The 11,506-nt window shown below is 48.1% G+C and overlaps 1 protein-coding gene across 1 annotated transcript in view; it reads left to right on the top strand.

Moving 5' to 3' along the window:
- The first annotated feature begins 660 nt into the window (after positions 1-660).
- The window catches only part of LOC144159885 (glutathione hydrolase 1 proenzyme-like), a 36,499-nt gene continuing 25,653 nt past the window's right edge, over positions 661-11,506 (top strand). Inside the window, exons 1-2 of the mRNA XM_077691542.1 lie at positions 661-926; positions 1,602-1,699. Of these exons, the coding sequence (XP_077547668.1) occupies positions 862-926; positions 1,602-1,699 (163 nt within the window). The 5' untranslated portion in view covers positions 661-861. The remainder of the gene's footprint in view (positions 927-1,601; positions 1,700-11,506) is intronic.

The raw sequence follows: 11,506 nt of genomic DNA, 5'->3' as shown, positions 1-11,506 counted from the left end.
GTTGCTTGACTCGTCATTAGGGATATACACTGTTAAGTGTAACAAGGGGCTGCACATGCCGCTCGAGGCGTATTGGTCAACGGGTACCGCTGTATTTGTGCCCGAGAGAACACAGGACCGACGCAGTGGTACATACACTCAGATCAGCACACGCGCAGCTTGACGTACAACGAGTGTGACGTCGTTAGGCACAACTTTAGGGCTACATACCGTTGAGCATAACAAGGGTCAGTGCACTAGAGGTGTATTGACTAATGCGTACTGCCGTTATTTATAGTTTTGTCACAAAGTTCTAATGATCATAGTCATAACGCCCCCAGAAAATAAGAAAGACATCGACACCTCCATGCATAGGCACTGCGCAGTGCTGAGAGAAGAAAAAATACATAAGAGGTTTCGATAAGCGATATTGCTATTGCGAAACATGGCAAGGACCGGTTCTTTGGATTCGCGTGCCACAACGATCCCAAGCAATTAACCAGATCATGAACGCCGTGTTACGCTCTGGTCTTGGCCACAAAGCGATTGTGCCTACCATTAATCTGAAGCAGCAAAATTTTGCGTGGGCGTGCTAGCTGTGCAACAGTTTTGTTGGACATTTACTTTCTAAGGGTCGATATGGCACAGCATTTTTTTTTAACGCAGAATAATTTTGTGGTTCCTTGGCGCTGTTGCTCTTAGCATAGGTATATTAGAACGACGGGAAATAGGCGGGTACTACCGCTATGTTTATGGATATATGTGAGCCCAGGCGGATGTTCGATGGGGTCACAGTGAGCGTTCTTTCCCGACTCGGTCCGCAGAGAAATCCTGGACCAGGGCGGAGCCATCGGGGACGTCGCAGTGGCCCTCCTGCTCTGCATGGGCGTCACGGCTCCGCATCTGGCCGGACTCGGAGGTGGATTCGTCGCCCTCTTCTACAACGAGTAAGAAAGATACAAAGATATGGTACTAAGATACTAAGATACTGAGGTTCTAAGATATGGACCGCTATTTCTGTTGACGTTAAAGAAAGCCACAATTTTTCTCGAGCGTTCAAAAACACTATCAAAGGTAATAACTTGGAATCGCTAGCTTGACCTGCATATAACTATGTTTACCACCTGTAAAATCGGTATGCTCTCTTTTTAAATGCTTGGTCCTGGACAAAATATGTGCTCTATTCAGTTGCGAGACTAGATTTGCCGTTGCTTCTCTTTCGCGCGAGCATATATATGTATATGTATGAGTATGGGCACTTGTATGTGCTCTTGATTGTACATGTGCTATCTTTAGGTACATTGATGTGTATGGGTGTGTTACGTTTCTGATGACCGCTTTCTTTTGTTGTCCGTATTGAACTAGTTTACAGGCTGAGTTGCTACAATATGATGCATTTATTACATGGGTCCGCCACTAGCAAGGTTACTATGGGCCCAGATGATGTGTTCAAATGAAAATGTATTCCCTTCTTGGCAAATAAAGGTGAAGTTGAAAGGTCCCAGAAATCGGCAATGGCTGCAGCAGCACTTACACCAGACACAATGCGCGGCTCTTGAGTCTACGCTCGGCGGCATGAAACTGCGCCCACGAGCCGAAACATTTCTCGTTCGCTCTCGCAGGACCTCTAAAAAGGTCAGGACGTTGGAGTCCATTGGCTTCGCCCCATCGCTCGCCACAGAAGACACATTTGCTTCAAATCTGACCCTTTACAAATCAGGTGAGTCAGGTGAGGGGCACAAGCAAAGCATAGCTGCGTGATTTTGTTGATGTATACATGTACTGACGGATTCCTCCGCAATGGCGCGTAACGCGGCAGTCCGAGTGAGAAAGCTCGAGCAATTTCGTTTTGTCTCTCGGGCGTAAGTGAGAAATTCAATGAATCAGTGAACACATCGATCGATCGTAAATCAGACAACTACCATCTCGTCACGCATTGGTATAGGGACCGGGCGGCCGTTGTATGGCACCACCGTCGCTTCAGGGAACAGCGCCGCCCGTGGGGAACCGCTCGTCAGTGGAATGCCGGTGGCTGTCAGCGCAGCGTTATTTGCATGGCTTTCTGTCGTTTTTCTGCGGTGCGGCTTGCAAAGCGTACATAACCACAGGGACTTTTTTCATATCGGTAAATCATGAGCGTGTATGTGACCTTTACGAGGCATGCCATGTGTGTGATTTACGCCCATACTCAGTATTTACAAATAGCAGACGACGCTCAATGCGCCAAGCTGGAAGTCAAGCTGAAAGTGAAAGTCCGTTCCTTCATGCAATTTTTCATGCCCGCAAGCAGTTTCGCGTATCGAGGAGTACACTCTTAGGCAAAAAGGACTAAAAGTTCGTCCTTTCGGGGACTAACGGCCTCTGCCACAATCATTAGTCCCTTTGGGGACTAACTGCGAGGGGACGAACGGTTAGTCCCCCGCCCGGATGGTCCGTTCCGATACTCCCCAAGGACGAACTGCGTAGAGTGCAGAAAAAAGAAAAAAACTCCTGCACCGGCAGTGATCGAACCCCCGACGCCCAGAAATAAACACAAGGAACCCGACGCGCTATCCGCTGGACCACGCCGCCGGATGGTAGCTGCAGTAGATAATATTCGTGTATAGCGTATAGTTCTGTGTATAACGCAACATCTATTGCAACTGGTGCCCGAATTTCTATCTGTGCAAGCGAACGTGACCGCGTTTTGCGCCTTGCGCTTAGCGCTTTGCTAGGTTTATGGACTATTTCTCAGTTCGATTCGAAGTAGAGCCTCACAACCATAGTTTTTCTCGTAAATAACAATCAACTCGTCGTCGCCTAGCTGAGATAGGTTGCTGGGCGATCGGACGACTCATTTGTTTCCGCACAAATTAGCGCAAGCTAAGTGCTTTCTTAGTGTTCGATACAATGTTAAGTTCTCTATGTAACATATGTGAAAGGTGTCGTCTGTGTGAGTGTCAGAATAAGGAAACATGCCATATTTTCCTGCATCGGCGAAAGCGAATTCGGTGTTGCTTAGCCTGAATTCTTCAAATTCGCGTCGCTGGACGATTGGGACTGGGAAATGCAAGCGGGTTTTACAGCAGTTGCAGCATTGTCATAGCTTTGGTGCCGAAGGCAATTATGCACCGAGTGTAAAAGATAACTTCGAGACGCTTACCTCTAGCGAGCATTTTTTTTTTTTTTTGCAGTTGTCATCAGCAACATGCGTTTTTTTCTCGTCTGTTAAACATATACATATTCATTACGCTCAGGAATCCACTTTTGCTATTGTCACTAATTTTTGCGTTATTGTTAAGGCGCTTGAAAGCTTTCATTGGCCGTTATTACCTCGCACGAATCGTATGCAACACAGCGTATCAACATAACCTCGCCGAGAAGCGTACGGCAATCGCGCTTCGCCGCTCCTTGCCATTACCCGCCGCTCTACTAACCCTAGGCGATTTTCTTATAACTAACATCAATATTTTCTCCCGTGGCACCATCTAAAGCACCCAGTGACTGCAATGGCTTGTGTTTTGGAAATATAAAACTGTTCGCAGACATATGTGCGAAAGGGCAACGACGACGCCATTAGGGGATTAACGACGCAGCAAAGAGACTAACTGCATGCGTTTCGTCTTCCCGTTACTCCTTATAGATCGGCGGGGGCGAACAGTTAGTCCGCATTTATGCACACGGCACGTACTCTGCCGCAGATACTCCCCTTGAAGATGAACGGTCGCCCGCGAAGACTAACGGCTGTATTTTAGTCCCTATTTTAGTCCTTTTTGCCTAAGAGTGTATATTGCAGCTAAATGCTCCCACAAAGCCAGTGTGTGCAACCGATCCAGGAATGCTGCGGCGCTGGCCCTTGGCAGTTGATGACGAAACGGCGTCGTGCACAAGCGAAAGACAAAGTTGGGGGGGGGGGGTGCCTTCCAAGATTTCCCTCAAAACAGAAATTGATGGACGATGCTTCCACAATTTCATTACCTATGACTTAAAGGAGCCATGAAGAGAAAATGCAAGTTGGTTTTATTCGAAAGATTTCGTGTTTTATAGTGCCCCCAGCGCTTGTCCGGATACAAACGGTGCTTTATTCACTGAGAAATTAAACAATTTAGGTTAAAATTTTGATTTTCCCGCTCAATCGTGCGTTTTCGTGGTCCCAAGTGACATCACTGGAAACGACCGCTCTGCAGCCTAGAGTACCTTCATTCACGCATCCGCCGTACAGGGTAGAGACACGTATACGCTGGCGCCGCCATTTTCGGTTGCTCGCTCGCCGCCGAAGCAAGTCATTGTGTCAAAACCGCGCTAAAATTATCGCCGCAACGCGGTTTACTGAAGAAGTTTGAATCATATTGTCTGTTTCGCGTTGCTAGGTCACGTGGAAAACGAAAAGAATAACGCGTTGAGCCCGTTGGCCCAATTGCGGCGGCACGGGACCGTTCAAAGGTTGTCTCCACCCTGTACAGCGGTGTTGGTTTGTTCCCGCGTTTTTTTACGTTCCGTAACCTAGATGGCGCCACCATACCGTGGCAAGCGTTTGGTTTGTTTTTGCCCGCATTTAAACCTGGCTTGTTTTTGTTCTGGGAGAAAATATTCGTTCCCTGAAACAGTGCTCGCTCGACAAATGGGGTCACGTAAGACACCGTTGCTTGCGTCAATCGGCCAGTGTCGTCTGAGACAACCCCAAGCCCCGTAGTGCTGTGCAGCAAAACACCAAGCATGCTGTGCGCAGTACGAACAGCAGAACGCATCAGTACTTCTATGTTTACATGTGCTTTCGTAACTTCCACTGTTTGTCCTATCATTCTTATCGCTTTGTAAAGAATGTGCCCTAAATTGAAGCGCAAATCGCTCGTTCGTCTAGTTTGTAAGTTCTACCTAATTTGCGTCTGCTTCTGCCAGCCTCCGCCAATCGCAGAGCTTAGCTCATGTGACGACATAGGTTCTGTTGCGGGAAATGAGCTGGTGGGTCGCATGACCATTCCCGTTTTTCCTAATTATGTAGCTTATTTGAGCGAAGTTTACGTTAAAAGTGGTGTCAGTATGATTCTAACGAGGCAATCTTTTGAATGAACCAAACTTGTGTTTTCTCTTCATGGCTCCTTTAAACGTGTTTAATTTCACAGAAATGCTCTTACTACAGTCATCGGGAATCATTGATAGAATAAATACCGCATGATAGTAGAACGTTATTGCTTGTCGTGGAGAAGCATTGCTTTTCAAGAATTGCAATGGGTGCTGGCTAGTTGGTAAATGGTTTTTCAAAAACCAATTCCTGCGTGGCTGAAGGATGCGAGACAGGAGGGTGCCCGAAACCTGCAGCTTCACAGCTGAATGCTGCGGTCGGTTTACAAGCAGCCACCTGTATGTGCTTGAAAAATCATGCACTCCTCCGTTTAACGACGATGATGGTTTATCGCAAAGCTATCTCGTATGTGTTTCCTTGGTTGCCTTCTGGATTTAAACTTTGACTAGTTGAGCTTCGAATTTGAACAGCACGCAGTTTGGTCTTTTGATCGCAGCGCCTTTGACTTTGACCATTTCCCATTCGATTTCGCACGAAGAAAGCTTTGCGTTCAACCATCGTAATCATCAGACGGAGGGCTAGATGATTTTGCTGTTTAATTTTGAACTTCCATGCACCCCCTCTCCAAATCTAAACTTTTTTCAGCGTGTTGGAAATTTTTCTGTGCTGGAGGACTCGGGCTGATGCACCCATATTTTAGGCAACTAATCGCGCGTTTTTGGTGTCTTCACAAGGCATTACATGATTTTTTAGGTACTCTGTAAAGAATACTTAAACATTAAAAAACACCTGGTGACGTTAACACTGCCACATTTTTTTAACTATCGGTGCCAGCCTTTATTCCACGCAGGTGGTAAAACGGGAAGAGGAGGAGGGATGGTTTGTGGCTTGGGCTGTTGAGTCGGTGAATAACTTTGGCTCTTGATAAAATGACCACCACAAACGTGGGAGTTCCACTTCGGCTTTCAGGCTCCCATGCTGTCACAGTGTCGCTCACCAAAACCGAAGGCCCAAAGCTCACGGTTACAGAAAGTGCAAACAACCGCAACATTTCTACGGCTACACGGTAATCCATCTCGTACGCAAGTGCCGTTCTCTTCAAAGCACACGTATCGAGGTATCCCAGCGCTAAGGCTGGCGTGGAAACCATATTCATTGAAACCAGCGAAGATTATTTATAGTGGTAGAAATGAATACTAACATTCCTAATAGTTTTATTCCTACACAGATCGCGCGGAGCCAGGGGCAGAGCGCTGCAAAAAGCGCTCGTCAATGTAACCTTAGAAGTATCCAATAAGTTTGTGTAGCCGTTGGTGCATCTAAGAATAAATGAATACTAATAATAGTAGTTTTATTCGTACTCAGAACGGGTGCCAAGCGTAGATCGCTGCAGAAAGCGCTCATGCCATTGCAGCCGATACCCAACTTTAGAAGCGTTCGACAAGTTTACGTAGTCGTTACTGCATCTAAGAACCCAACACATATGTCTAGACTTCGTTTCATCTCACATGTCCACTCACACCACCACGAAAACATTCAAAGCACCGAAGAAAACACGACAAAAACAACAGGAGGCTGTGTAGTCCAATGCACCGGCTCATTCCACTGACGAGGGGAGCGCCGAGTGGTGGCGCCACCCGTCCAGCTGCCCGGTCCCTATAGCAGTGTCCGAGGACGTTTCCGTAGTTATTAGGAGAGAGAGAGAGAAGAAATATTTATTAGAGCAGACGGTGGTGGTTGAGCCGTCACTCGGTGGGGTGGGTTCAGGGCACGTTTTTTCACGCTTGTGAAAGGCTTTAAAGGGACACAAAAGTGAATTTTTAGAACTCGTGTCCTTGCTTGCACTGCGTAGACTCACTCTTATAAACACACTTTTCATTGTTTATCCGGGCGGTTAGGCGGTATTTTTTTATGAAGTCTGAAAGATGAAAAACTGCCATGCGCAGCTTGCGGCGGTCGCCACAATTAACAGCAGTGATGTCAATACAAGGTGGTTCAGGATTGGACGATGTCCAACATAAGACTTCAAATCAGTTTCGGTTCTGTGAAGCCATATGCTTGGCACCCGACATTATCGTTAGATGAGCGTTCTCAATATCTCAGTATTTGCCATACCGCGCTTCTGCTATGCTGTCGGCTGTAAAATGCGTCCATAAAGCCCGTTCTACATGGTGCATTTTTCGTCTGCGAATTCGGCGGAACGAACATTCGCATTTGCAAAGTTCGCAATGCCTGGAAATTTCGCTACATGACCTGCGAACGTCGCGATATTCGCATTTCAGAGGCACGTTGTTGCGTTGTTTGCATACCGGCCGAGAGCAAATCATGTTGTTAAAAAAAGGGCTGTATTTTACTTCCTGGGCAAGTTTATTTAGTCTGCATTGCAGAATATATAAGTTTATTTGCGGTTTCGTTCAGCAATCACCGATTATTAGCAATATACGCACGCCTAGCAGAGAAAACAAACAATGACCAATTATTTAGCAATATACGCACACACAGCAGAGAAGACAAACACAGCAAGCCACCCTGGGTTCGCACACACCTCGTTTTCTCATTCTAGTCACCTTACCTCGGTTAAGGTGGCGAGTATAAAACCACGGTTATGGTGGCTATCATACCTCGGTTTACCTCGGACAGTTCTTGTTGGGTTCTTCTGCACTTCGTTCCTGCTGTGATGTCCGCCGCTTGCAGGGCACACCGATTTAAGCATTAATTAAAAACGGTGCGCGACATCGTGTTGTGAACGCGCGTGCGTTTGTTTTGGTCGTTTTGGTGCGACCGCGCTAAGACAAGCAACGCCATCTGGTTGCTACGCGTGCCACCAGAGATTCCGTGACGTTCACCTAGCTGTATTCTTATTGACCGCAGGTCCGTCCCCTCTACACGGCCGAGCGGCGTTCGCGATGCTCGACCGTTCTAACATTTGGCAATTTGCCGCAGCAACGAGGAAAAGGTCGTTTTGCCGCACGAGCGGCGCCGCATCTGCGAATTTGCAGGAAAAATCGCACCATGTAAAAAAAAAAGCTTGAAATCGTAAGTCCAGCTTGAAGTACAGCTTGAAATCACTAGCCGAGGCCGCACACAGTGGATTCACGCCCTCCGCGCCACCGCAAACTCTCAAATACGATGCGCTTTTTCCCCATCTTTGGAGCTTGCCTGGCTTGTGCCTGTATCGTAAAAGGCGTGTTCGCACCAGGCCAAGAGTCGGCTGATTCGGGACTGTGCCCACAAGCAGTCGGTGCTTATATGGCAACACCACGCCGACGATAACTCACGAGCACGTCAGTGTCAAGCTGCACGCGTTCCGCGAACTCGCTGGTGAAGCAATAAACATTACAGTGCAAAAGTGATGAATTCAGAAGGGTAAACATTGCCAAAAACAAATAAATCAACTTAAAAAAACATGCACTACCGGGAATTCGAACTTGCGACTTGCAAAAGAATATGCCTAGTGCTCCAGACCACTCGACCATAACCTTTTTTCTCTTTATTACCGTATGTCTCAAACGAAAAACCAGGTTACAATAATTCCATAGGGGCGATTTCCCGTGCAAGCCGGGTGAACTTCCGAAGCGTTGTAGTCCCACACAAGGGCCGAGCGACAGGGCGGGGAGTCGCTTGTACCTATTTCGCCGGCAGGTGCCCGGCGCCACCAAGGCACACGAATGCACATGGTGCCTTCCACAGCCACGGTGGACGCTCAACTCGCAACCGCCTGTGGCAGGACATGCCGCCAGACTCTTTCACCCCCGGCAATAGTACTACATGATGGCCGGGGGCCCCGCCAGATGGACAAGGGTCAGGGACCCTTCGCAAGGGTAAAGGCAGCTTTCCAAGCGTGGATTTCCCTTTCAAGGGTCCGCACTCTACCAGGGACGCCTGTACCCGTTAAAGAAACCGGTGGGTGCCGGGCGGTACCGGGATTCGAACCCAGTACCTCCCACATATGAGGCGAGCGCTGTACCTCAGAGCCATCGCTGTGGTGTCGAAAGTTACGACCCCTTCCACCGGGGCATGTCCGACAAAGTCGGTTAACTTCCCAAGCACGACATCCCCTGTGCAGGTGGTGCCTGTACCAAATTTCACTGGTTGGTGCCCAGCGGTACCGAAGTACCTCCCACATTCTCGTACCCCATGGCACAAACCGACCTGGTGGAACGGTTTCCAGTACACTGGATGCCCCGTACGGGGGCGCCTGTCCCCATTTTTATTCTGGTGGGTGACCAGCGGCTCCAGAGGAACCTACCACGTCTGCCGCAGTGGTAGTGCGTGTCCAAGCCCTTCATCCCCCGCCGAGACAGGGGGCGCTTGTACCCTTTGAACTGGTGGGTGCCCAGAGGTCCCACACCCCGCCCGAAGGGGTTCGAGGAACCTACCACATGGCCTCCCATGGCTGCTTGTGGTCAAGCTCCGAGCGTTTGTTCCAACGTCGAGACAAGCTACGGTACGGGGACGCTTGCACCCTTTAAAAAAACCGGTGGGTATCCGGCGGACCAGGATTCCAACCTGGTACCTCCCGTTTACGATACGAGTGTCTTGCCACTCGACCGTCGCCGCCGGTAAAAAAACATTCACCACCTTTGGCGATGATACGATCTCCACATCTCATCTGAACAAGGTCATCAAGTATTGGTAGGCTTTGGCCTCTCGTATGTTGACCATACTCTCAATAAAATTCTCTCTTGCGGGCCGTGCAATGGTATCGGCATGTCTGTCAGACATCCTTGTGCGCCACAAGGAGTCCATGCTAATCAACAGAAACATGTCGAATGGCACCGCTCCTGTTTCGCCCACAGAAAGGAAACGGATCCCAAAGGGTGTATGAGACGCTCCTTTTTGACAGTACACTGCAGGATGTCCCAGTGAAATCTCGCATCTGAGCAGTCCAGAAAAACACTGTCAATAGTTCCCGGCTATAAGCATACGGGACAGTTAATTTTTAAAGTATGCCCAATCCTTTCATTTGGAGCAACGGCTTCACAGGAAGCGAAATCTGGGGCGGTAATATAAAGTATGTAATATATAGCCAGTTTACATTTTAATTTAGTTTTAGCATTTCAAGTAGCTTAGATCAGTATTTCTTGTATAGCGCTCGTGCTGTAAGCGTCCCCGAAATTCACACAATATTTCATGTTTAGCGACTGCGTTCCTTAGACGGAAAAGCGTCCGCAGATGTGTGGTCGTGCTGCTGACGGAATTGCTAGTTCACCGAGCGCTAAAAGTGCTTTCCGCACTCTGGTTTTACGCTGTACGATAGAAGTTTCGTTTGATTTTATATCCTTAGTACCTATATTAACTTGTTGACCCTTCTCCCGCCATTAGTTGGCCTTAGATTTTTCTACCATTCACAAAGCGTCGCGTGTGCGCTTGTGTGGAGCGACTCGGACTCAGATATTTATAGTCTACAAACTAAAGGCACATTTCACAAACGTGCCGTGGCTTTGTTTTGACTGAGCGAACGAGTTGCGACGAGTCGCCCGCCGCCGGGCGACTAAACGCTCGGCCGACTGATTCTGTCGGAAGGTCGGCGAGCCGTGCAAAAGCGCTGTCAAGTCAAGCCATCTTGCCTTGACGTTTTATAAACGTCGTAGGAAATCGGCAAGGCGGATGCAGAGAAGAGGACAGCATTTTCGAACTGATTTTTCTACTGTCTAAAGTCGTGTAAACGCAGCGAGAGGCGTTGAAACATGGCATAGAGACTCGAGACTACAATTTCCGCTAGCAATCCCCGAATCTTTACAAATCAGTTCACTGTCCCCTTTTAAACGCTACGAATCCTGCGTCTGAGAACACCGTATAGATTATGAGCTCAGCCTCCTTAAGCAAAGGAGTCATAAACGGCGCGAAGAAGGGCATGGCTAGCCAACCAGCCACGACCGGTGTTCTCGGTAGCTCCAAAGGGAGTTTTTGAAATAAAGATGTTGGAGCCCAAACGAACTTTATGTGTGGGAGTAAGCGTTGGACCTAACGCAGCCAGTACCGCTACCCGTTCATTTAAAGGTGCCATGAAGACAAAATACAAGTTGGGTTTATTGGAAAGACTCCTTAGTCCCGATAACAATGATACCAATATCATCGCAATCTTCGAACAAATAACGGAGATACCAACGAACAAACCAACAGAAAGTCGGGATTTTTTGTTCGCGTCTTTCTCCTCTAACCTTGACTTCAAACTCTGACATGTACCGCTACAGTATGCTAGCGCCCTCACGCGAAAAGAAGAGATTTTCATAAAGAAAGCTCTGGCGTTCCCAACCAGTGAGCCCACTGATTCACCGCTCTTACGGCGATCATTGAGTGCCCCCTATTCTCTTTTTTTTGCCTACTCTTACCACGCCATTCCTTCTCAAAGTACCGCGACGCCTTGGTAATTGGACGGTCCTCCTCCCCCCCCCCCAAAAAAAAAAAAAAAAAAAAGAAAACACGTCACGCCACCGGCCCTGTTTTTATTTTCCGTTTTTCGCGAATGCTGGTCCAAGCTGCTTTCAACGAGATGTGTACCAACTGTACTCGGTTACAACT

Source organism: Haemaphysalis longicornis, unplaced genomic scaffold (assembly GCF_048455015.1).
Source record: "Haemaphysalis longicornis isolate Haplotype H1 unplaced genomic scaffold, Haemaphysalis longicornis Haplotype H1 scaffold_10, whole genome shotgun sequence".
Lineage (NCBI taxonomy): Eukaryota > Metazoa > Arthropoda > Arachnida > Ixodida > Ixodidae > Haemaphysalis > Haemaphysalis longicornis.
This window is presented reverse-complemented; position numbering and strand designations above follow the sequence as displayed.